This window comes from Cottoperca gobio, chromosome 16, assembly GCF_900634415.1.
Source record: "Cottoperca gobio chromosome 16, fCotGob3.1, whole genome shotgun sequence".
NCBI lineage: Eukaryota > Metazoa > Chordata > Actinopteri > Perciformes > Bovichtidae > Cottoperca > Cottoperca gobio.
In genome coordinates this window covers 12,631,062-12,657,501 of record NC_041370.1, presented here as the reverse complement: position 1 = coordinate 12,657,501, position 26,440 = coordinate 12,631,062, and the positions used below count along the sequence as shown (strand labels likewise).

The window sequence follows — 26,440 nt, the reverse complement described above, 5'->3', positions numbered from 1 at the left end:
TCTCAATGTAAAGTAACTTTTAAACATTTCTTCCACATGTAATATATCGCAGCAGAGCTTTTAGGACTGAATTGCTGCGCTGTGAACTTTTAAATCTCAAAATACTGACTGTGTCTGTGACAGATCCACCAAGTCACTGAGTGCACTATATACAGACAGTTTTGTGTCCAAGCATTTTGGCACTTGTCCATAATGTCATCCCTGCCAGTCCTTTCTGTGGTATGTTCACCATACAGAGGGAATTACTGTCCCACATCATCAGCTGTTGTGGCTGTAACATTCCATGAGAAACTCTGCAGACGCCCTTATTTTAGGATTATTAATGCATTTCTTCAAAATGTTGTGTAAGCAGAAATTAGTTGTTTTTTTGTCTAGATCTGAAATCCCTAACACTATGTATTTTTGAGTTTTTGTTTTGTTTTAATGCAAATTATTATCAATTGTATACCATTTTACAAAAGGTTGCATAAATCATACAAGTCAGTAGTGCTGTCAAATTCCATGTGTAAATTAAATGTGTCTAAATAACAAGTATTACACTGGGCTTTAAGTTCACAAAGGTTTATATATTGTATAATATAATAATATTTTTTATTTCTCATTTAAGCCTTTATTCAATGTGATGCACATCAGCTACTTTCACGCCTGCTTGTAGTTGTAGTTGTAATCACTAGAGGGCCATACTACACCACTCTTTAATGTTAGGTTCACATGATCTGATGCACACTGAGGATTTAAAACCTAACCTGTGGGTTTTTCAACACTCACTTTTCTTTTTTAAGTAGATGGCAATATACAGTCTTATTATCTTTCAATAAACCTATACGATATGTCCAAGAGTTTAGACAGCAGACAGAAGAATTATGATTAAGAGGTGTTTTACACCAAACAGCTTGTGAAGCAATTATTTTATATCCAAACTATGCACTGTGGCTGCAAAATAATAAAATAATTTACCCAATCAGCTCCAATTTTAACACGATTGGGGAGAACGAGTGTTTCTAACAGTTCTGGGCATTTATAACTAAAAAAGATATCAGTGACCATTAGACCAAAAGACTATTAGCTCTTCAGCTAGTAATATTTGCACACAATTTCTAAACGGATTTCCTTGGTTTGTATGGGGCATATTAGTCATGCAGCAGGTTTTTGTGTCTGCATGGCATGGCTACCTTCTCGAAGAAGAGAGTCGTCTGTCCTGAGAAACTCATCTTCCTGAGAGAATAATGTTGTTAATATAACGCTTTACTCCCAGTGGCTCCATTAGAGGTGATTTGCTGCCGGTGTAGCATGGTTCCCCCTTTTTGTGCAACTTCAAGATGAGTCACTGTGTGTAAATAGAATAATAGCAGCTGTAATTGAAAAGCCGACCAAACGGAGCCAAATATATTTATTTTTAAAAAGCGCAGTATGGTTGTACCATAATGTTAATAAATTGCATTGCATGTTATATAGTTTAAATTGTTCGTTATAAAATGTCATTTATTATGACATGAGCGTGGTCAGCAATGCAATATTCAACACAGTGTGCGTCTGTCACAGAGCGCTGTTAGCAACAACCAACCACTAGCTCGCTTACTAGGACGTACAGCGCGTTTGACCTATCGAATTGCATCTTTTTGGGAGGCGAAGTATGGTGGCGGCAACGCTATGGAGTTTCCGCTACTCCTCTGCTTTCATGCCATCAGGTTAGGAAGCTAGCAAGAGAGCTAAGCTAGCGTCACGCTAGGCCTCCAGCAGACCAGCGGGAGAGCTACCAAGATCACACATTGCTATTCGGAAGGAGACATATATCCCTTTATGAATCTGCATGAGAACAATTAAAATCCCAGAAATATGGTGGTTCTCAAAATTCGAGACCAGGTAAGTGATCACTGTGTCAAACGCTGACCTAAGTTTAAGCTACTGTTGGCTAGCTAATGTTAGCTAGCTTCCCCGATTTCAACATTCGCCAGCGGTATGTAACGTAATTCCAGTTTCTTGGGCAGCTAATATCCGAAACGGATAAATTTTCTTAAACATTGCATGTAAGGCTAGGTGATCAATTGTCCCTTTCGAGGTGAAAGTCAGGTACAGTGCTGCTGGGTGAATCACATTTGCAGTGTTGGATATTGGGCGATAACAAGAGGCATCACACTTTACACTGAGACACATGCTCAAGCGGTTGTTGAGTTGCAACCTGCTAATGATACTGTTTTTATCTCAGCATTTAGCCAGAGCCTGCATGAAATGCTACTTAGCTGGGAAGTGACTAGTTAGCATGTTGTGACTAAACAATAAAACACTGGGCTTTGAGTTGTAGCTTCCAAGTTCTAAGATGAAATATTAGCCACTAAATCTCTGTATGTAGTGTGAGATGAGTACAATAACAACCAAAGCTATCTGTTGATTGTTACGTTACTGTGACAACTGGACGTTTGTGACATGTATGTTATGGGCCTCAGCTGATGAGGCTGTATGATAGCTATACGATTGGATATAAACACATTGATGATGATGTAGCTTTTATGCACCGATTCGACTATGTTTAATCTTGTTTGAATACCACCACTGTGCTGTGGCTGTAGGGATCTGTGAGAGGCTTTGTGCCCTGCTTAGTTAAGTGTTTTTCAAAATGTTTAATTTCTAAAGCGGGTTTATAACAGTTAGATAAGTTATGTCCTTGATCACAAGCCTTTAGTGTTTGCCCCTTTGTAAAAACTGCTGAACACTTAATCATTTCTATTCTATTCTATTTTGAAAAGTAGGATGTGTTTTAAATAAAAATGTATTTATTTTTACTATATGTATATCTATATGCAGGTAAACTGCTGTGTAATGGTTATAATATATGAAGTGACGGGCAATGTGACAGTCCATGCTTCCTCTAACTATATTAAACACTTGCCACCTACTTGTGAAAACAAGAATAGCTTTCCCTTATCTTCTAAGGGCTGTGTGTTTTGGACATGTCTGCTATTCTTGTAGCATTATGTACGTGCAGTGTCCTTCATTGTGTGTGTTGTGTGTGCGTGCGTGCGTGCTTGAATGATCGTGTACCTGGGCTCATGTGAGCCGGTGGAGTTGCCAACGAGCTGTCTCCATGGTGATGGTATTAACTAGGCTGGCTTGTATGAGGAGAGGAGGTACACAGTCGTGCAGCCAGAGAAGCATAGAAAATCTCCTACACCAGTCGTGCAGGACTGGAGGACTGAAAACCTCAAAACGACAAAATGCAGATTTGTCCTTCCTTTTCACTGGGGGGGGGGGGGGGTATACAGCAATCGTCAAAATGAAACAAGGGCCTGTTTGTTACCCTGAATGTATCCCTAGTAACTAAGTACTATTGCACTATAACACCCTGCAGATATTCATGGGCCTTATAATAAGTGAATGAGAGGATTGTCTTGTGTTATTAAAAAGGGACTGTAAGCTACTTGGTCCCTAGATGATAATGGTAATCTTTGTCTTGTTTATTCTAAATACTTACTGAGCATGAGTTTGACTGCTGAAATGCATCATGTGGCTCACGTTTGTATCAGAGCATAACTATCTTGTCTTGTTGGCTTCAAAGGGAATAATCTTACCCACGCCACCACTTATACCTGGAATTATTCAACAGTTAACAGTCAACAGTTGTTCTGACCGCGTTTGACTTTTGAGTTTGTTTAATCCAGACGTCTTGTAGGAGAAAAGTTGAGTTTATTGAATACAGCACAAATAATCTTTGTTTGCTAAAGGTGAAAGTGCTTGGTTTAATTTTCGACTTTCACAAAGCGTAGAGTGAATGATACTTTTTGTCTACAGAAAGACTAGTAGTTAAAGTATATAGCTCAAACTATGCCACATTAAACTAGAGGTCTTTTGTACATGAAGTCTTCAAAGCTACATGGCTGCACATTAGCTAATTAGCTAGCTGGGCAGCCTGGTGCGTTAAATGAAGGATGAAGCCTTATTAATGAACAACATTTTTATTTTGCATACTACATCATTCTGACTGTACGCAGAAGGAAATCCAGCTCATGGAAATGATCGTATGAAAAAGATGGACCGTTTTAATACAAGTTTTAGTCAGTGTTTTTGTTTCCTCTCAAACATTAGGCTTATTTAGTATTTTCCAGCTTTTCCACCTAAAATGTATTTAAAGCAGTCAAAGGCATAACACAATAATACAGGTCTTCATTCTAGCCCAACATTACAGCAGGTGGTTTTAAAATCTGCTGACTCTTGGCACTTTTTCTAACAGGAAACTCCAGCTTCTTCATCTCTCGGTTTGCTTTGGATACATGTGTGCACACTGCTCATATGATTACTGGCATGTAATGGAAGTGCTTGATAATAACTCACCAGATACACATTTAATAACACCAAATTTCCCAGCTAGTACTTGTGAAAAAAACAAAAACTTTTAATTGTGTAAACTCATATTAATGGCTTAATTCATTTTTCCGAACATGACAAAAGTCTGGGAAGAGTTACGATTTTGTGGATGCCAGGAATGCTCCATCTGGATCTTTCATGGGTAACCAGTTGCAGTCTTTGGAAGGGATCCCCTGCCCTCACTGTTCTCGCCGTCTATGCCAGCCTCCTCCCACAGGCAGTCGGAAACTGGCAAACATGACCTATGAAGGGCCATTAGCACACTTACAGTTAGTGACTGTTGATAGGGGCACAATGCATGGATCACCATGCACCGTTTCCCAATCAATAAGTCTTAGAGATGTTACTCTGGTTAGTAACAAAAATCACAAGTAAACATTTGACAAAATGTACTGTAGAATAAAACAAGCACTTAATAATAGAGTAACTGACAATCATCTGCTAGGTTGGTGCTGTCTGTTGTATCAGGTAATGCTAAATTGACTCATTTATTGTGTGTGGCAAAATGATCTTTTACCAAAAAGTAAGTGATTTACACTAGTCGGTGGTCTATAGTATAAATGTTTGAGGTGCACAGGTAGCTCACCTGGTAGAGCAGGCACCCCATATTCTGAGGCTGAGCCCCCCACCCCCCTTCTTTTTCTGTGTATCTTGAACTTTTAACGCTAAAGCCAACGACAGCAAAAAGCCCAAGTAGAAATGTTTGCAGCTGCAGTCTAATATTGAAGTTATCGCTTGAGGTTGCCATAATGCTGACAGTTGTGAAGATGTGGGTCACTACATGGACTAGAGGTTGTAGACCCTCAGTTAAGTTTTAAGTCTGCTGTGTTGGAGCGTGGGCTTCTCACTTTCGACTCACCATTACTCAGTAATGTAGGAGAGCCTTGTCTTCCAGGAAGTGTTGGCAAAATACTGCAAACAGTGTCACAGTGACTAACTTCGGCTACCCGCACATGAGTAAATATTGCAATAAATCTTTAATATGCTGTCAGTTACATGTCTTGAATGCGTTTTTTTAATGCATGCAAATTAATTTAATTAATTGTGCAAAATGGAAATAAGGAAAAATATGGTATGAAATATATCATGGTATGTAGCCTACACTATTTTGCTTATATAGCTCAAACAGCTCAGTTTTGTAAAATCTACAGTACTACTTTCTCTTTGTGTACACCCCGAAGAAGGGAGGGGCCAACTTGGCTACTCTTTAAGAAGACGGGGCAAAGCATGAGAGTCAGACTTCACAAAGAACTCTTAACAATTGTCTCCTTTACTTCAGTTTTACTTTGGAACCTTTTTTTGTCTTTTATCATCTTTGCCACCTGTTGTCATGTTGGATGTGGTGAACCAGATCAGCTGTGGATCTTTTTCCTTTTCTCATCTCCGTCTCCATTAAAGATGCAGACAGTCCTGTTTATGTCTCGACAAAGACTGATATGGACATCACATCAGTCATTTGGAGCACAGTGCTGGACTTATTTCCATTCGAATATTGTGATATTTCTCCCTGCGCCATGGGATAGATGTGGTTTTGCTTGCCAACAGACTAAACCCCAAACAGAATTAGAAAGTGGCTGCTCAGCATTTGTCGGTATCAATCCTGACAGTCTGCCTCCATCATCCTCTGATTTGTGGAGTCATCGTTTTGTTAAATGTACATTTGAATGTCTGTACCGCCTGCTCTAGAATCCTTTTTTTAACCTTTGCTAACCTTCAGTCTGTGCCTCCCTTTTTTTTTTTTTAACAACAGTGTATAGGGACTTTTTAGCCGCTTAAACATTGTTGCGTAAACTCTGAGCAAATGAGCCGCGTGTGTATTGTGGTGCTTTATGACGAGGATCCTGAAGTCTCTGTAAAGTCTAAGTCCTCCAAGGTCTGAATGGTTATTGTTTTCCCAAATTTGACCTATACTGTTGGCATTTCTAGTCTGATAAACAAGGTGTTTTGTTTTTACTGAAAGACTTAAATGGTGTTGCATGTCAGCCAGAAAAGTGTTGCGATTCAGTTGATTTTGACGCAGTGTCTCTTTTCTTCTACAGCCTGCTTTGCTGAAAGCTATTTTCAATGTGGACCCAGATGAAGTACGCTCGCTCATATTCAAGAAAGAGGATGTGAATGCACAGGTAATCCCAACCGACTCCCGCTAATCTCTGCATCTGTTTCCTCATATTATCGTTATATAAAACATAAAAACATCCCAGCCACACAGCATTTAAAACCTCTAATGTATAATTGTCCATGAAAGGCCATACCATTCTTCCAGTTAGTAGTTGTTTTAGTACAAAAAGTACAGTTTGTTTTTACACTTCCCACTGCAGGATCTGCTTTTCTTTCTTTTTTTGCATTCTTCACCATTACTGCCTTGGTGGGGGGTGTTTATTTCAAAATAAAGCTTGTTTGTACCGGCTTGGCTTTTACTGTAAAGCTTTTCAAGTTACTGAATATTTATTTAACCCACTTTTTATTTGCCGTGACTATGTGTCTGTCAACATTTATTAATTAGTTCTCCTTTCTAACAGTGTAATCTGAACAACAGATGTGAACCGTATTAACCTGTATAAAGTGAAGAAGAATTACAAGGTTGTAAATGTCAATTTGTTGTTTCTATTTAGTCCTAATCGTGTCGTTGTGTTTACATATTCCAGGACAATGAGAAGCGAACTCCATTGCATGCTGCTTCTTATCTCGGAGATGCAGAAATCATAGAGCTGCTGATTCTTTCAGGTATGTTTTTCAAAAGAGGATTCATGTAGTGAAAGTGTCAAACACAACCATGTCGGTTTCTGTCACTGTAGTGTAGTGTAGTGTAGAGCATTTAGAAATCCGTATTCAGAAATCGGAACCTTGGAAACAAATATTGGTATAACGTTACAATATAGAAATTATGAGTTTTTATCACTTATCGGGAGGGATTATGTAGGAAGGGGCCAGATTTAGCTTTTGATTTGTTCATTCCATAAAAGAGCAGAGATAATGTCATTTGCATCACAACTTTGAGCTTGTTAAAGTGCTAGTTAGATTGTTCAAATGTGACAAATATGGCCCTAAAACATTATACCGATTTGGGAATTATGGTTCTTCCTGAAGTTTAAACCTTTTGTAAATCGCTTTGGGCAAAGTCATCATCGTCTTTCTTCTCCCTTTCGTACATGGAGATCCTAACGCACTTGTTGCTACATACGTACATCTATTCTCGGTATTGAAGGGATTGGTAAACGATTGCTGACGTGAACCTGTCTGTGAGCATAATAACATATTTCAAATGCCTGTGGCCACATCTGCATTCAATATTGTAAAAATACTTTCACATGCAACCGTTGCAGTCTGCTCTTTTGTTATGATTTTGCAGATGGAGATATTACAGAAGAGCTCTTTATAACTGCCAATAAGGCTTTAGGCATTTTGTTGAAATGTTGCACTAGATGTCATGTAACTGTATAACCTAAAACGGTCTAACTGCCAGTGTCTTCTGATTTGTAGGTGCCAGAGTAAATGCCAAAGATAACAAGTGGCTCACTCCTCTGCACCGGGCTGTGGCCTCCTGCAGTGAAGTATGTGATTGTTCCTCAGATTCTGTATAACACCGCACTGTTGTGCAACGTTTTTTCCAAATCTAAACCGCGTGGAACTTAAACCTGCATGTTGATGACTTCTTGCAGGAGGCTGTCCAGGTGTTGCTGAAACATTCGGCAGACGTAAACGCCCGAGACAAGAACTGGCAGACGCCGCTTCACATCGCCGCGGCAAATAAAGCCGTCCGCTGCGCCGAAGCCCTCGTCCCCCTGCTAAGCAATGTGAATGTGTCCGACAGAGCCGGCCGCACCGCGCTGCACCACGCAGCCTTCAGCGGTCACCTGGAGGTAATGTTAAGCCTAGAGTACTGTTTGATTCAGCTGTGAGCTGTACTCAAAGAAATGCTTTAATGCCTTTCTAGTATTGATTTAGTTGTACTTTAATGGATAGAGATGGCAGCACATTTAAATATCAATTGCTATAAGAAGAAAAACGTGTTCTAGCTCAAAGGCTCGGTGCTGACAATGTGGCTGTACAGTCTGTCCTGTCTTCATTGTGTTTTCAAAGTATAACCACCTAAGTGCTGCTCATATTGACACAACAGGCTTGGTGTCAGGTGGGTTTGCCTGGCTGTTAATATAAGCTGCCGATCTTCTCCTCTTACTGGGAGGAAGTGTTTCTGCTTACCTCATAAATGTGTAAACACAATGGGCATTGCAATAGAGAACAACTGGACAATGGCTGCATTTATGCCTGTTTTTTTAAGTGTGAAGTGAAAGAATCCACCTCCCCATATAGATCTGCTGAATAACTACAGTTAGCAGCTACGCCAATAACAATAGCCATAAGTGTCGTTACCACAGCAAATCCTTTATTCTATAGATGGCGACATACACACATTGCATCAGTTAGAGAAACATGTAGTAAGTTGTTCCGCTTCCTGTTTGTTTTAGTGCTGCAGCTAGTGAAACATCTACATTTTAACAATAAATGATGTAAGTCATTTGTACCTACGGCCTTTGGCACATGCTGTTCTTACACTCTTAAACTGAGCTTCTGTTGTACTGGTGTACAGAAGAGTTTTGATGAAGTGATAATAATCATCCTTTTGAATTCAAACACCATGACAAACTCTTAAGTGGGAGAAGCCACAGCTCAACAAACAATTAAGCTGCTTTCCAATGAACAAGTCATAGCTTGTTAAGAAAATAACACAATTTCAGACCGTCAATTTCTTCCCCCACGTGGATGCAGACTGACACTGGCGGGCTGTCAGTCGTACATTGTGGTAATACGCTCGTGGACGCAGCGTGCAGAGTCGGTGCTTGTCCAATCACGTGCTTGCATGCAAATAAAACCATTGCAATCCTATTCTCTTATGTAAATGAGTTATCTTAAAAGTGGAAACATCATGCCTAATCAAGTGTTGCAATGTATGCAAATCACGTGCTTAAAAGCTGTTCACACAACAGTAAAACACACAACATGTACAGATGTGAGGACACAGATGTAATCTTTGTTACAGCCTCTGCATAGTTTTCAACATTGTGGAAGCTGCCTACTAATAGTTTCCTGCTTAATGTCTTCTTGTCTTGTTGATGTACCCGTGTTGAGTCTATGCAAAACGTCTTTCGACCTACGTCTGCTCAGCCAATGATTTATAAATGGAAACTCGTCTAACTCTTGAGATTAGATTAAGTCAAAGTAAAGTGTATGCGGTGTAGACCAGAGCATTAAGGCATTAGACACCACACTGGTGGTGAGTTGCCACACTGACCGAGAGGCAGCAGCGTTAGCGGTGTTCAGGTTGTAACTTCCCTTGACATTTTTCCTGACTGCTCTTTTCTTTTTCTCTGCTGCTGCTTTTTAGATGGTGAGGCTCCTGCTCTCTAGAGGAGCAAACATCAATGCCTTTGACAAGAGGGACCGCCGTGCAATCCACTGGGCAGCCTACATGGGTAATAAATCAACCACAGGGATTTTTATTAATGTTCATCATTTGACTTGAGGAGTTTATCCGACACTTTTAAAGGCATCAAAAACAATTAAAGTTTTTTTTTTAGATGTTAAACTGAATACTCATGTTCTGATATGACCAAATGAATGAGTTGCTGATATCTTGATGGCATATTCATTGAATGAAATCGTGCTCTTTTTGTCTTCAGGACACATAGAAGTGGTGAAGCTGTTGGCATCTCATGGAGCCGAGGTGGCCTGCAAAGATAAGAAATCGTACACCCCCCTACACGCAGCGGCCTCCAGTGGAATGATCAGCGTTGTCAAATACCTCCTGGACTTGGGGGTGGATGTAAGTTCCACCCACAAGCTTATTGTCATTATACTGCAGATCCTGCTACATCTGATCAGGAGAGAACGCACATGAAATAACACATAACCTGGCATTGTGTACTTCTTGCGTTTGGGATCATGAAACCTCTGTGTCACGACTGCTCCCTGTTTTATATTGCCGTCTAGATCAATGAGCCCAATGCGTATGGCAACACACCCCTCCACGTGGCCTGCTACAACGGGCAGGACGTGGTGGTGAACGAGCTCATCGAGTGCGGAGCGAACGTCAACCAGGTGAACGAGAAGGGCTTCGCACCTCTCCATTTTACCGCCGCTTCACGCCATGGGGCGCTCTGTCTGGAGCTCCTAGTGTGCAACGGGGCTGATGTCAACATCAAGGTGAGTAAAAAACAAAACGGAACGGTTGCTTCTTGCTATTTCAACACGGATAACTTTGAAGAAGATGGCTCAGTGTGACCTGGGAATGCTGTTACTCAATAATTGGCACTCCTTTTCCAGATACAGCGCCGTCGTTGAGAAATGATTTCACCAATGTTTCTAATAACAAAACAAAAGCTGAATGTTTGTGGTTAACAGTCTTGTTGCTTGTGTGTGAATCGAAGTGTGTATTTGTGTTAATGTTAATTGCATTCAGGTTTTTATCTCCAGTCTACAGATGTCAGAAATGCAGTTTTATCATTTCTAGTAGTTATTTGGACCCTGTTTTTTTTTTTTGGGGGGGGGGGGGGATAGATCCACGTTGTGATACCACCATGCTTTTGTTTCACTCCAGAGTAAAGATGGGAAGACTCCCCTCCACATGACGGCCATCCACGGGAGGTTTTCTAGGTCCCAAGCAATCATTGAAAATGGTGAGCTCTTCTAAAAGAAAAAAAAAAACCGCCTTGTTGACTTTATTTCTCACGCTGAACTGCAAGACCAAAACTGCTTCTCAGCGTAACACCGGCTATGTGCTTACTCTCTTCTTCTTCCCCCCCTTTTTCTTTTTCTTTTTTTTTGAAGGTGCTGAGATTGACTGTGAAGATAAGAACGGAAACACACCACTGCACATTGCAGCTCGATACGGACACGAGCTCCTCATCAACACCCTCATCTCCAACAGAGCTGACACCGCTAAGTAAGTGAGACTGTCTGCCCTGTTTCAGCAACTCTACACGTTACGTGGAAGAGCTACATCTTAAAATCTCTCCAAAGCATAGATGTAATGTCTCTTATGTAACTTGTACTTATTCATACTAGTACCCTTAGTTTAGCACCAGTGATATCTGGTTTACACTGAATACATTAACATGGTTGTGTCTTTTTCAGACGAGGGGTTCATGGTATGTTCCCGCTGCATCTGGCCGCTCTCAGTGGATTCTCTGACTGCTGCCGAAAGCTCCTGTCTTCAGGTAACTCCTTGATTCAATAGTGCTACTAACTCCACTAATCACAGTACACAATGAGTCTTATTTGAATGGATGAGTTATTGCAGTTAATAAGTTCAAATTCTTGTCACGTTGATATCCATACATTAAAACCTCATATACAATACGTAGGATCTTGTTCACGATCCTTTACTCTGATGCAGGATTTGATATTGATACTCCTGATGACTTTGGAAGGACCTGTTTACATGCTGCAGCTGCCGGGGGGTGAGTACAGGACAAGTGTTAAGATGTAGTTCCATGACCTATAACACAAAGAATATCATTATATTTATCAGTTCATCACCTTTTCTTTTCTATAAATCTCCCTGACTCCTCAGAAACCTGGAATGTCTCAATCTTCTCCTCAACACGGGGGCAGACTTTAATAGAAAGGACAGCTTTGGCAGGTTTGTGGCATTTTTTAATCATGAATTTGGATCAAATTTGTCTGCTCTCCTCGTTCCTTGGTCAAATTTGAAGAGAGGGAACTGAGCTATGTTTGCTTTTCCAGGACCCCTCTGCACTACGCTGCTGCCAACTGTAACTACCAGTGCCTGTTTGCTCTGGTGGGCTCTGGGGCCAGTGTCAATGACCTAGACGAGCGGGGCTGCACTCCTCTCCACTACGCCGCTGCCTCCGACACAGATGGAAAGTCAGTACTGCTTTGAAAATTCCGTTTCTTAAATGAGTGGGTGGCTGTGTGGGAGGCGGGTTAAGTTTGAGGGTTTTCATGGATAAAAGCTCGGTTGCATTATTGGTTATGCTGAGTGTGACTGTAACTCCAAAATCTCCTTCTGATAAGAAAAGAACAAATCTAGAAGTTGTGTTTGGTGTTATTTAATGAAGAGTCGGAAGTGTTCAACAGAATCAAATCAGTTTGAGCTGGAAGGACGGATGACCTGCACCAACATGTGGTACAAGTATCTGACCTCGAGTATACAGAAACACATTTATACAGTAGAATTGCTTCGGCAGGACGGCAGGTAATACACATTTCTGTCTACCGAATGGGAACAAAGGCACAGAGGCATCATACATGTTAATTACAACCATCTGCTAATTTCCTGACACTCACAGTGGCGCCCTACTGTCTGTCAAACGCTGGCAGACACGGGGACATCAGACATGTGTATTACAAGCGTGGAGACGACACGGGGTCAGTCACTGTAAGGCCAAAAAACAACTTTTATAGAGAGAAAATGGAGCCAGGAGACTATACGATACATTTACGCGACACTGAGTAACAGTTGAAGACTTGAAACATGATGTTGTTTCCTTGACTACAGCCTCCTTGTTGTGTCCGCAGGTGCCTGGAATATTTACTGCGAAATGATGCAAATCCAGGGATCCGAGACAATCAGGGCTACAATGCTGTGCACTACGCCTCTGCGTACGGACATCGCCTCTGCCTGGAGCTGGTGAGAACTTCACTCCAGAGTGCACGATGCGTAACAATCAGCATCTCGGTAATTCCGTACTGCTTTATTGTCACAATGTTTAATGCTTTGCCGCTTGTCACGCTCTCTGTTACAGATTGCAAGTGAAACACCTCTAGATGTGGTGAGTCAAATTTGTACATTTCTATATATTGCTTGTTCTGCTCTGTGATGTCTGAGGAAGAGCTCCCGTGGATGGAAATGTTGTTCTGTTGAATTGAATCAGAGAAGTGTGCAGATATTTTTTTTGTCTGACACAATGCCACGCACTGTATATCTGGAGTGCCACGTTTCAAGTCTGAGCATTGATTATGTCTGAAGTAGGTTCTAACTTGTGTACCTGCTTTGTTCAGCTAATGGAAACCTCAGGGACAGACATCCTGAATGACTCCGATGTCAGAGCCCCCATCAGCCCCCTGCACCTCGCTGTGAGTAAAGTGTATTCTCCTTATCCTTTTGGCTTTTATTATTTCATTATCCTCCATCTCCTCTTATTTATGTTAAGTTATTCATGGTAATTCAATTTGTCAGGCATACCACGGTCACCACCATGCTATGGAGGTTCTGGTGCAGTCTCTGCTGGATCTGGATGTGAGAAACAGCCAAGGGCGCACACCCCTAGACCTGGCTGCCTTTAAGGGCCATGTAGAGTGTGTGGACGTCCTGATCAACCAGGGAGCCTCCATCCTGGTCAAAGACTTCTCCTTGAAGCGAACCCCCATCCATGCTGCAGGTATGGACCTTAAGTGGGTGGCTCGTACAGCATACAGTTAATATAAATTAATGTATGGGGTATTTTTGAGCACTTTGAGTTTTGTTTACGCAAATGAAAAGTGCGCTTATAAATAAAATGTATTATTATTATTATTATTTGAATGGGATTGTGTGTGTTTTTTCATTTCTTCCCTGCAGCTACAAATGGTCATTCAGAATGTTTGCGTTTGCTGATTGGAAATGCTGATCTTCAAAGTGCAGTAGATATTCAAGATGGGAATGGACAGTAAGTAACATTTTTGTTTGTGATCTTTTATTTTATTTGGTCCAGTGTTTTAAATGAATTGCTGACTTTTTTTTGTCTGTTATCTCTCAGAACCCCCCTGATGCTGTCGGTCCTGAGTGGTCACACCGATTGTGTGTATTCTCTGCTAAATAAGGGAGCCAATGTAGAAGCCAAAGATAAGTGGGGCAGGACAGCCCTACATAGAGGAGTAAGACAATCTTAACATTCTTACACACACTGACACATGCTGTACTGTTGCCTGGCACGTTTTAGATATAACAGATATGATTTTCTTTCTTCCCAATGGCAACTAGTCACCTCAATCGGTTGTAAACACTGGTTTTTGATTTGTGCAGTGCAACCCTAACTATTTGTTTATGGAAGGAATAAACTCATAATCTGAAATTCATAACCATACAGGATATGATCAACAGTGATAATACTAACATCTGCTGTTGTCTGACCGCAGGCGGTGACCGGTCATGAAGAATGTGTAGAGGCCTTGCTTCAGCACAGTGCCAGCTTCCTGGTGCGAGACTGTAAAGGGCGCACGCCTGTCCACCTGGCAGCGGCGTGCGGACACATTGGGGTACTGGGAGGCCTGCTGCATGCTGCCCAATCAGTGGAAACACTCCCTGTCTTAACAGACAACCAAGGCTACACCCCACTGCACTGGGCCTGCTACAATGGTACAAAGAGGGTTTGAAGACCTCCTTTAAAAAAAAATCAAAAAAAAAATCAATATAGTTCTACAAATGCATATCCCATGTTTAGTAAAGTACGCTCAGGCAAGCTGCCAAGAAAGTAAAAAGGAGCACTTAAAAAATAGACACGGACAAGGACATCATTTTTTTCCATGTTTGTCCTTTTATGTAGCTCTTACATGCAATTTCCTAATGCACTCAAAGGCTCAATTTTGACACGTGTTGAAAGGGACAAATTTTAAGAGCGATCTGATTGTGAGCACCTCGAGATGAAGGCTGGAATGGTTAATGCTTTCTTTTGTGCAGGTCATGATACGTGTGTGGAGGTTTTGCTGGAGCAAGAGGTTTTTCACAAGGCCGAAGGCAGTTCTTTCAGCCCCCTCCACTGTGCTGTGTAAGCTCTGGAGCCGTCTTCTGTTTCGATCAATGCTCACGAGGACAGAAACTCTTAACTGAAAAAGTAATTGTGCTCATTTTGTCTCTTTTCTTTTTTAGAATCCATGACAACGAAGGTGCTGCTGAGATGCTGATAGACACTCTGGGCCCCGCCATTGTCAACGCCAAAGACAGTAAAAACAGGTGAACATACATTCATATAAAGACAAGTGCAACTGGAGGGGTTTTTTTTAACTGAATAAAACCTCATGTTATGAATAGAATGACTCACTGTGATAAATATGAGTCTTGTGTTATTTTTGCAGGACTCCACTACATGCAGCAGCCTTCACTGACCACGTAGAGTGTCTCCAGCTGCTGCTGAGCCACAACGCTCAGGTCAACAGTGTCGATGCCGTAGGGAAGACCTCACTCATGATGGCTGCTGAAAATGGCCAGACCAACGCTGTTGGTATGAATGCTTCTCTACTTTTAACCACTTGACTGGAAAATATCTCTGTCGGATGTAATAATGGGCGCCGCATTGAATTACCTTCAATTTGTTCTTCCTGCGTTTTCACTCTCAGAACTGCTGGTGAGCAGTGCGAAAGCAGACCTCACTCTGCAGGATGCTGTGAAGAACACTGCACTTCATCTCTCCTGCAGTAAGGTTCGTACTGCCATATGGTGGCACTGTTCTAACATTTTACAGCAGCAAATGTACAGTATGTTCCTGCACGTATGTGTTGAAATACTATAAATAATTTGTATTTACTGCACATTTAGAAGCTATTCTATGTTGTTGTTTTTGTATTCATTATACTGCGACTGTTTCCCACAGGGACATGAAACCAGTGCCTTGTTGATATTGGAGAAGATTACAGACCGAAACCTCATAAATGCTACTAACGCCGCCTTACAGACGTACGTATCACTCGTATTACCTCTGTGTCTCGTCTCCTGCTGCACCGATGGAATGAACAATTTCTGTGGGTGTGGGTGGATTACTGTGGGAATTTGAATTATTAATGTAGAGATAGAAATTGTAAAATATTGACTTTCCTGTCAACGCATCCATGTTTTATCTTTTTTTTTTAAAGGCCTCTACATGTGGCTGCAAGAAATGGTTTAACTGTGGTGGTGCAGGAGCTGCTTGCAAAGGGAGCCAGTGTCCTTGCAGTCGACGAAAACGGTAAATTCAGAATGTTTTTCCCCTTACTATACAGTATGTCATCACCTTTCATACCTTTCAGGCTTTAACAGTAGGATGAGGAAATCCCACCTCAACATACCCCCTAATGGACACAGCAGGAGCAGAAATTATTGGTTATCTACAGCAAGAATGCCCTACAGAATGGCTTTAATTTTCTAGTTTCCATTGGTTCCAAACATCAGACATTTGAAGTTGCGTCTTAACCTTTTTAAAATATGTGCCCTATGCTTTCGATAATGTTAATTTCAGAAACATGATAGATAACAAACCACAAACCACAGAGAGGTAAAAACGGGATCAGAATTGGGTGATAGCCAAGCAATTAAAATGTTCCTTGGTCAGGTCTTATACCAATTTTCCAAATCAGCTTAATGAGGAGTTTTGAGACTCATTATGATTTTATGTAAAATACATCTGAAGATCCATGTAATTACTGCTAAATCATTTAACAGATGTAGCACCAATGCTAGAAACTGAAACTGTGTACTTCTATTAAAGAGTATGGACCACTGTCATTGTTTCAGGTTACACACCCGCCTTGGCTTGTGCCCCCAACAAAGATGTGGCAGACTGTCTCGCCCTCATCCTGGCCACCATGATGCCTGTGTCCCCCTGCGCCCCGGCACCCACCCTCCCTTTCAGTGCCATTAACCACTACACCACCAGCCCCTCCAAGAGCGTCACCTTCGACAGCCTGCCCACGCTGCGCGGCGAGCACAGCTCCTACTGCAGCTTCAACAACATCAGCCATCAAGACGGCCTCTACAAGGAAGAAGAGCTCAATGACTCTGACTCAGAGACGTACTGAGGGACAGGAGGGAGCGATTTAAATTCATAAACACACACACTGTGTCTTAAAAATCACCCACCGCCAGCTTGGGAGGGCAGAGGAAGAAAGAATAAAGCCCCCACAGGAGCCTTAAGAGCCGCCCCCACCCCCCCACCCCCCCCATCCCACCAGAGAGCAAGAGAGGGAGGAGGTGCAGCAGGCTGGCCCACACTCATCCCGACCTCATCCAGCACCAGGTGTCCTTCAGCTGATACTGGACCTCAGTAACCGCTGCTTTACCAACACTGACTTCTTGAGTGCTAAAAAAAACTACTTTTTTGGCGGACAGTGAACTTTTGTACGGCAATAACATGCTGAAGAGGGATGGTAGCACTTCACAGAGAGCTAAGCCGACAGGGACCAAAAGACATGGATGCATTTTAACCCAGTTTTAACTGTATAAATGAGATTGAGCGTTTTGGGGTTTATTGGTTAGCAGTGGGGGAAGGAGCCAGTTTTCATTTTTGGGGATTTGTTGATGAGTTAGAGAAGGTTGATGTCCGCACACTACATCTGTCAGAATGCACTTGTCATACAGGCGGGAAATCATTTATTTTTTGAGATAAAAATTTTAATAAACTCATGTTCATGTCTTAAACTCCTTATCCTCTAGGAAGAAAAAAAAATCAGATTTACTGACCTGAGTAATTTAAAAACATTTGATATGTGCACCAGGTTATTTTTAAGTTGATCAACTTTACCTTTGTATATTGACCTGTCCATTGCGGTTTAGTCTTTCAAGAATAAATTATTTGTGTAATTTCGGTTCCTATTTATGTGTTCATTTTGTGCCTTCATTAGTTACTGAGAAAAGATGAGTATGTTGAGGCAGCTGTGAAAGTACAGTGATGCGCACTAGGTAAGTAATGAAACATTTCTAAGAAGCACTGATCCTGTACTGAGGTATCTGAGGCTCTGTTTTGTGAGAAGAAACACTGTAAACCAATGATAGGACAGCATTTGATTTTCTTCTGTTTGAATGACATATTTTGCTCTTATATTAGTCAATGTTTGTTGACAGGTTTTGCTTGCTTTAACTTCAAAAAAAGAAACCACTCGATCCTACCATGATTCAAAACTCCCGTTTTCTGTCTGTTTTCCTGTTTAAAATCCTTTTAACTGGAAATATGTACAATACATTTGCTAGCTTCTTTAGAAAGGAAAAGATGTTTTTTTTCTTTTCCTTGCTTTTTCTTGAAGAGGGATGAAGCTAGCATGTATATAGAAATTATGACTGTGAATTCAACTCTCCGATGAATTCTTTCAGTACTGAGATTGCTGTATATTTTATGAGTAATAAAGAAATGAGTTATTTAATAATGAACACGAGTCTTTTATGGAGTATCGCCTTACAATAAATGACACATTTGAAGCTGACATGTTCACACTTAACAGTAGGAAAAGCACAAATTTATATAGTAAAATTATTAATTGTTGAATTCTATTTTGCTGCTTCAGTTTCTGGGTGAAGGCATTGTGCATGCTGGCTCACATGCTGTCATGTCTTTCTGGGATACTTGAATAGAGCAGAGCCATAATATTATTAGTAACATTGTGCTTTAACTACTCTGAAGGGAAAATGTCTGCTGTGGAAAATCAAAGAATTAACATTGTGTACAGCTCATTTCCAGGCACTAATAGACAGTTAATATAGACTCTTTATTCCATTTGACATTTTGCGGGGGTGCTCTAATATGTATTGTTTTTAAAACTGGTTCTAATGGTGCCTTGATTGCTGATATTTGCAATTTTACATTGTCCTTCAGATTTTATTTGCATTGATCCATCAGCCTTCTTCCAAAACACCAAAGATTTCAGAATCAGAATCAGAAATCCTTTATTAGTCCCACAACGGGGAAATTTACATTGTTACAGCAAAATAACATATGAAGTAAAGTGGCAAGCACACGATAATTACATTTAACAAATAATATAAGTACAAAGTGGTTGAGTAGTTTATAAAACAATATATAGCACATGGCAGTGAAAATTGCACAACAATATATTTAGACAATATAATAATTTAGGGCTATTTAGTACATCATTAAACTATAAAGCTGGCATTAGTTGTAAAATGTATTTTAGTTTGTTATGATCCGTTGATTAAATATTTCAAATATTTAATAATCGATTTTAAATGTATATCAATCAACTAAAACGGGTTGAAATCTTAAACTTGGTAGCAGAATTAATGTCCGAATTGCACAATAAATAACAAAAATGGATTAAACAGGTAATTCAGAATTTGTCTTTAATTTGATGTGTAAACAGTATGTGTTAAGTACATTTGTCTGCATCGTGTTTCATTAATAAATCAGCCTTTAAGAAGATGCGTGTCATTCCTTGTGTGAGGTCACACGCAGTGGCTTCCGTGATTGGCTTGCAACCCGGAAGTGATAGGAACGGACCAGATTGAGGGGCAGATAAAGGATTGTAGCAAACAACAATCAATAAAGTGTTAATGATGCTGGTAGTTGCAACAGTCTATGACAGTTTGGCCTTGTACCTCTGCAGGTATATAACGTTGTAAAAAGTCGTGTCTAACTAACAGCAGTCATGGACGATGTGACGGGAGCTCAGCTGATTGCTGAGTCTTTAAAGGCTCAGGTAAGACCGTTTAAAACACATTGCGAAGATTTATGAAGTTTAGCCTAACTGCTAATTCTAACCGATCCTGTCTGTACTGAACTTTAACAATGTAACCACTCGTGCAAAAAGTGTGTCAAAGTTCAAGTGTTGTTACGCAATCAAGTTTAAACTTTTAATAGCCTACATTAAAAATGCAGTTACTTGCTATTATCACACTTACTCGTAAAACTCGTATATTTCAGTGTCAGTTTGTTAAAGAGCAATGTTTTCTTCATGCAGAAAGTGGAGTACATGTTTGGAATAGTTGGTGTTCCGATCATAGAAGTGGCCATGGCTGCTCAGGCTGAAGGAATCAAATATGTGGGAATGCGCAACGAACAGGCGGTACAACTAGTATTATTATTCTACACTACTGCACTTATAATCCTTAACAACCCAATGATATTTTAATATACACTACATTTTGTCAAACAACAGGCGTGCTATGCAGCATCTGCCACCGGATACCTCACTGGGAGGTAAGACATTTAGTAACTGAACAGAATAATGTGAGCTGCTAGGTTGTATCTTACATGTTTCTGTCTCCTGTGATTGTTTGTATCCAGACCAGGTGCCTGCCTGGTGGTGTCTGGACCTGGACTCATTCATGCTCTGGGTGGAATGGCCAACGCTAATGAAAACTGCTGGTATGACTTGACAAACTGATGCTGCTTTTATAACTGCTTTTATATAACAGTTATAACATGGCTTTGTTTTTATTTTATAAAGTGTATGTTGCCTTTGCACAGGCCGGTGATTGTTATTGGCGGCTCCGCTGATCGAAACCAGGAAACAGCAGGAGCCTTTCAGGAGTTTCCTCAGGTAATGCACGCTTTCTTGTGGATTTTTTTCCCACTGATGCTTCATTAAGTTGACACCGTTTCTTATGTGTCACTAGGTGGAAGCAAGTCGCCTTTATAGCAAGTTCTCTGCCAGGCCCAGCTGTCTGGAAGCCATCCCTTCAGTGATAGAGAAGGTAATATCCAAGCTTATTGTACAGAATAAATAAGAGATTTTGAAAAGTTGGGTGATATTAAGTTTTATTGTGTTTGATGTTCATAGGCAGTTCGCACCAGCATATATGGGCGTCCAGGTGCTTGTTATGTAGATATTGCAGGGGACATGGTCAATGCTAGTGTGAAAAGGAGCGAAGTCAGGTTTGCTGTCATTTTTGCATTCATTTTTTTTAATAAATAAAAAATTCTGCATACTTCTGTGATACCAGGTGTGTCAACAAAGTGTGTTTCTCCTGCAGAGTTTTGCCCTGCTGTCCATCTCCACCAGTGAGTTTGGCTGATAACAGTGCAATCACTGAAGCCTGTGTCCATCTTGAAAGCAGCTAAAAGACCATTAGTCATCATTGGCAAAGGTAACATCAAAACTAACGTTTGCACTCTCTCATTACATTAAATGAGCTAGAAACCCTACATGTTCTCCATCACTGGTGAATCAGAGTAGTTCATCAGATAAGTCATGATGACATGAGTATTGTTGTGCTCGACAGGAGCGGCCTATGGCCGAGCAGAAAATGCTCTGAAGGAGTTTGTGGAAATGAGCGGTCTGCCATTTCTGCCCACCCCCATGGGGAAAGGTGTCCTACCTGATGATCACCCCAACTGTGTGGCTGCTGCCCGCTCGAGGTCAGCCTCCCTTTACACTATGAAAATGTGAAAGGATCAAAAAGTGTAAATTTCAGTTATTTTAGCCAATATTATCATTATCATCCTAATATATATGAAGGAAGCATCGTGAACCTCCGGTACTTATTAATGAATGCATGTGTAGCTATTGATTTTAATGAGCTCTAGGGTTATATCTCATACAGTTTATTCTATACATTAACTAAATGTTTGTATTCACTACAGTTGTTGTCTTCACTCAATGTTGCCCCACCTCCTCCTCCATTGTTTCTGTTATAAAGAGCTCTTCTCCAGGCAGACGTTGTGCTTCTGCTTGGAGCCAGGCTGAACTGGATGCTGCATTTTGGTCTGCCGCCCAGATTCAACCCTGATGTCAAGATCCTCCAGGTTTGTAAATGACCGAGCCAAGTCGCTTTAGTTTGTGGAAAATCAGTGTTACCTTTGACACCCTCGAAACAATGCTAAGAATGTCTCACTTATAAAGCTAATGATGCATTAAATTACTCCTGTAAGCATTTGTGTGAATACTTTTAATATTGTCATCTCAGTGCAGTTTATATGTTTCTTTGCAATTTCTCCCGCACTGTGTTTCAATGTTGCTGCACATCTTGCGCTGTAATAACACAGATGTCCTTTGTATGCAGGTTGACCTTTGTGCTGAGGAGATGGGGAACAATGTGAGCCCTGCTGTTGCTCTCCTCGGAGACATCAACGCTATTGTTACTCAGGTAACTTGCTACAGCCCGGCTCAAAGGCTGCAACAACGATGGGAGAACAGACGAGGTTAAAAGTAATAAGAGGCAGATTTATTACAACATAACCCAAAGTGTGTGTGTGTGTGTGTGTGTGTGAGCTTTATATCCTGAACCACACTGGGCCCAGGTGTGGCTCATCAAGCTGGCGTCTTGATCCTGAAAATACAAACAAAGAGCCAGCAAGCACAGAACATAGAGACCTCTAGTGGAGCAGAGGGGTCATCGCATAAAACAAACTCACATTTTTTATTAATCTTTCTCCTTGTGGACTCTGTGCATCAAATATATTCTAACAGCTCATGTGTTTGTGGAAAGTGATTATGTCTTTGCTTGTTTGTTTTTCCAGCTCCTGCAGGGACGTCCATAAAGATGGCTGGAAATATCCTTCTAACACAGAGTGGTGGAGCACACTGAAGGACAAAATAGCTGCTAATGCAAAAATATCAAAGGTGAGTTTAGACTCTATTTTGAATGATGTGGTTACTCAAAATGCTTATCAGAATGTCCCATACTGATGACAATATATTTAATGTAGTTATGTATTTGAGCCATCCTGATGTTTTTTTTTATGTTTTATTATTCATGCTTTTTTTGCCCCTTCTCTATCCACAGGCGCTCGCTCTTCAGACGACAATGCCCATGAACTACTACACAGTGTTTCATCACGTTTCCCAGCTGCTTCCACATGACTGTATCATTGTCAGCGAGGGTGCAAACACTATGGACATAGGACGCACTATGTTGAACAACTACCTGCCTCGACACAGGCAAGGCACTCTCGTTGTAGCAGCGCTTAAAGACACACGTCTCATTTGTGTTACGTGTTTGCCCCAGTTCACTATTAATGTATTCATTTAAGTATATCTTTTTAAATGACAGCCATGGTATTATTGTAGGCATCTCAAAGACCCTGTCTATTTGGGCAATTTTGTCAGAGCCCTTCCAATGTAAATGTTTTAATTATACATTACAATAATTTGTGTGAAAGACTTGGAGAGGTAGAGAATCTCAGAGCCTGAGGTACAATAAAGATGAGGTTTTAATACTGAGACTCACAACAACATTGGTAAAATAAGATTCAGGCTCATATAGTATCAGGCAATTGTGTCATATCAATCCTTTCATTAGAGAATGTAACTTTTGTAAACCACTATGCTAGGGAGTATGAGCAGTGTACTCAAAACCCAGCAAATGTGCACATTGTGTTACATTAAAACACAGTATAGAGATCTACTGTTGACTAAAGTAAGCTTTCAAATCTATGTAAATGTTTTTGATTGTTGTTGGCTAATCCTGTTGATGTGCAGGTTGGATGCTGGTACATTTGGAACAATGGGAGTAGGCCTTGGCTTCGCTATAGCAGCAGCTGCTGTGGAGAAGAGTGGGAATAAAAACCAAAGGATAATCTGCGTGGAAGGAGACAGTGCTTTTGGATTTTCTGGCATGGAAGTTGAAACCATGTGCAGGTGGGTTGGTTGCCTCCCTTTCCATACAATATAGGGGTGGTGATGGCCTAGTGGCCTAGTTCCCTAGTGGCCTATTGGTACGCCTTCCAAACAAAACACTAGAAGGTCGGGAGTTCATTACCAGGCTGCCACCCCTGAGCAAGGTACTTAACCCTGAGCTGCTCCAGGGAGACTGTCCCTGTACTTAATTCAATGTAAGTCGCTCTGGATAAGAGCGTCTGCTAAATTACCTGTAATGTAATGTAATGTAATATATATAAATACACGTCCATCCTCCACTGCTTCTTAATTGTCTCTGTTTTGTTTTTACTTTACAGGTATAATCTACCTGTGGTCATCATTGTGGTCAATAATAATGGTATTTACAGCGGAGTGGATCCTGAGACGTGGAAGGAAATGGAAAAAATGGGAGATCTGACCACTATGTGAGAAACACATTATTGTGCAATTGATCATTTGCTATAATGTTTCTTTTTTTATTTATTATTTTTTACATGTAATCAATTGTAATGTATCTCCACATTATTGTGTTGCCTGTCAGAGCCCCTCCTGTGACCCTCCTACCTGAGGCACGCTATGATGAGGTCATGACAGCGTTTGGAGGTCGAGGGTTCCTGGTGAGGACGGTGGAGGAGCTGCGCAGTGCTTTACAGCAAAGCCTGAGTGACTGGGAGAGACCAAGTCTCATAAATGTGCTCATCGACCCTTCCTCCGACAGAAAACAGCAGGTAACTGTCACCTGTCAGGAATATATGTAGGAGAGTCATCTCAGTCATCTTTTTCTTTTTTTTATTGTAAAGTTGGAGTTCTTTGAATGGCAGGCAGGAAATCCTCAGCATAGATCCTTTGGAAATGTCCCGCCCCCTGGTGGTAGAGGATGTAATTGATGCTTTAACGCAACTTTCCTGCTGCCTAAAACGCTGTTGTGTCTGCTTTTCTCCAACAATGATCAAAGATCAAACTTAGGTGAAATTTGAACGGTTAAAAGGTCATCCTTCAGAAGGAGGCATGGCTTCTCCACCGGATAAATGTTGAGTTTCCTGTCTGTCATTAGAACAGAATACCACCATTTTAGCTTCACAATAAATGTCCCTGGCTGAATCCAAATGTCCAGACTTCTGCGCACTCGCAGATTTGCCGACCTCATTGGCACATACAGGGCCTAAAGCTGCTCAAATCCATGAGTCAGGATTAAAAGGTCAAGAACTTGGCAGTGTTCATAACTACTGAGGTCTAAAGTCTCATCTCGTACCACACTCTATCCCCTTTAAGGCCCAGCACTTTTGCAGACATGACGTGATGACAGTGAGCACTTCAGATACGGGACAGTATAATATGACCAAAGGTTGCAAATCTCATTTACCTCGTGTCCCCCGAGGACGTAAAACGGAAAAGAGATGGACAATGACCCTAATGACATTGACAGTCGCAGCAGCAAAGCCAGGCGTGATTTAAAAGCAACAACATCTCGGTTCACGAGCGGTGCAGAGCAACAAACGGCTTGGTGTTTACTTGGCTCTGGTCTCATCCTTATAGGGCTGCGTGACTGACATGCCTTACTGGACAGTAATCCACACACTCCAGGTGCACCGCAGAACTGTTGTATTCCTCTCACAATCCCTCCACCTCACACCAACCTGACCTTTCTATTTCAGGGTCCCCATAATTAGAAAGCAAGGCCCTCTCTGTTTATGTTGAATGTAGCCACGCAACCCATTTGCAGACATGTTAGAAGGTTGTATTGAGGGCCGTATCCATGGTGCTGAGCTCTCTGTGGCCAGGAGAAAGACTAGACTTGTCCCCTTATGAGGTGTGTGTGTGTGTGTGTGTGTGTGTGTGTGTGTGTGTGTGTGTGATAATGTTGTGTTGTAATGTTGTGTTGTAATGTTGTGTTGTCTGTATTTTCAGGAGTTCCCTTGGCTCACACGCTCCAACTTATAGACTGAAAGAGGGATCTGCCTCCTCCTTTGTCCAGAACATTATCAGAACAGCAGTGACTCGGAAGATATACAGCTGCTTTTAATTTTTTGTGATTGTTTCCATGAAATAACAGAATATTTTTTTAATCAATTCTTGCTACACAGTAGTATTAAAATGAAATAATTAATACAACAATAATAAAAAATGTACACTCTCACTGAATGTTATTTGTCTTCATTTCTTTATGTCAAATCTGTCACATAGGTCTGTAAGTAGGGAAATGTTATCAATGTCACAATCGGTATGTTTTCACATGCAAGGAATTTGCTTCGATGTATTGGTGCATAACATAAACATAGTAATAGAAAAATAAAAGCAAATATACAATAGAATAAAATATAAAATGGGGAAAAAATAATATGTACAATATATCTTAATTAAAAGTGGAAGATCTTGTTTTTGGAAGTGGTAGTTTTGTGCAAGGAATGTGCAAAGGTTTCCAGTACGAAGTATAAAAAGAATGCAATATACAGAGAAATAGTCAGTACAGTACATATGGATTATTAAACCATTAAAATGCAGGGACAGTGAAAACGTCATTTAATGTTCAATTTGTGAAAAACATTTTGTTGAAGCTCAGATCTGTCAAATTTGCATATGTGCATGCATACATGTACAGCCTCCTTTGATTTCACAGCTTGTCAGTGACATCTTGAGACATGTGGATAGAGGGTTTATAGCAGCAGTGACAATCGTATGCAATAGCTACATATTTTTTGAGTGGGCTCATTTTTATTAGATTAAAGTTTGTGTATTAGTTAATATCAAGGTGCATTATTTCTCACAATCTCCTGCAGACTTAAACAATAAACGTTTTCCACTT

The 26,440-nt window shown here is 40.8% G+C and overlaps 2 protein-coding genes across 4 annotated transcripts; both read left to right on the top strand.

The window, feature by feature from the left end:
• Positions 1-1,361: 1,361 nt before the first annotated feature.
• Positions 1,362-18,472, top strand: ankrd28b (ankyrin repeat domain 28b). 3 transcript variants are annotated; one of them, XM_029451557.1, is made up of 28 exons: positions 1,837-1,863; positions 6,399-6,482; positions 7,005-7,083; positions 7,840-7,910; positions 8,019-8,219; positions 9,743-9,830; positions 10,038-10,180; positions 10,348-10,560; positions 10,955-11,033; positions 11,185-11,299; positions 11,491-11,573; positions 11,753-11,816; positions 11,930-11,998; positions 12,103-12,243; positions 12,898-13,009; positions 13,125-13,151; positions 13,381-13,455; positions 13,559-13,760; positions 13,940-14,027; positions 14,118-14,235; positions 14,497-14,716; positions 15,038-15,125; positions 15,227-15,310; positions 15,433-15,578; positions 15,694-15,776; positions 15,948-16,030; positions 16,207-16,298; positions 16,844-17,127. In XM_029451557.1, the coding sequence occupies exons 1-28, from the start codon at positions 1,837-1,839 to the stop codon at positions 17,125-17,127; spliced, it is 3,159 nt and encodes a 1,052-aa protein (XP_029307417.1). The 3 variants fall into 3 exon arrangements, with proteins under 3 accessions (XP_029307416.1, XP_029307417.1, XP_029307418.1); XM_029451556.1 differs by lacking the exon at positions 13,125-13,151 and having other exon boundaries at positions 1,362-1,863; positions 12,898-13,057; positions 16,844-18,472; XM_029451558.1 differs by lacking the exons at positions 1,837-1,863; positions 6,399-6,482; positions 7,005-7,083; positions 7,840-7,910 and having other exon boundaries at positions 16,844-18,472.
• A 1,031-nt stretch (positions 18,473-19,503) lies between these two features.
• On the top strand, positions 19,504-25,774 carry hacl1 (2-hydroxyacyl-CoA lyase 1). Its single transcript, XM_029451538.1, is given in 19 exon segments — positions 19,504-19,755; positions 20,017-20,121; positions 20,215-20,255; positions 20,343-20,423; positions 20,526-20,598; positions 20,675-20,752; positions 20,839-20,933; positions 21,032-21,095; positions 21,097-21,145; positions 21,281-21,416; positions 21,698-21,803; positions 22,061-22,144; positions 22,518-22,529; positions 22,531-22,620; positions 22,784-22,938; positions 23,479-23,637; positions 23,955-24,062; positions 24,179-24,365; positions 25,546-25,774. Coding segments are annotated over 19 exon segments (1,707 nt in total). The 5' UTR covers positions 19,504-19,704; the 3' UTR covers positions 25,579-25,774.
• Positions 25,775-26,440: the final 666 nt, after the last annotated feature.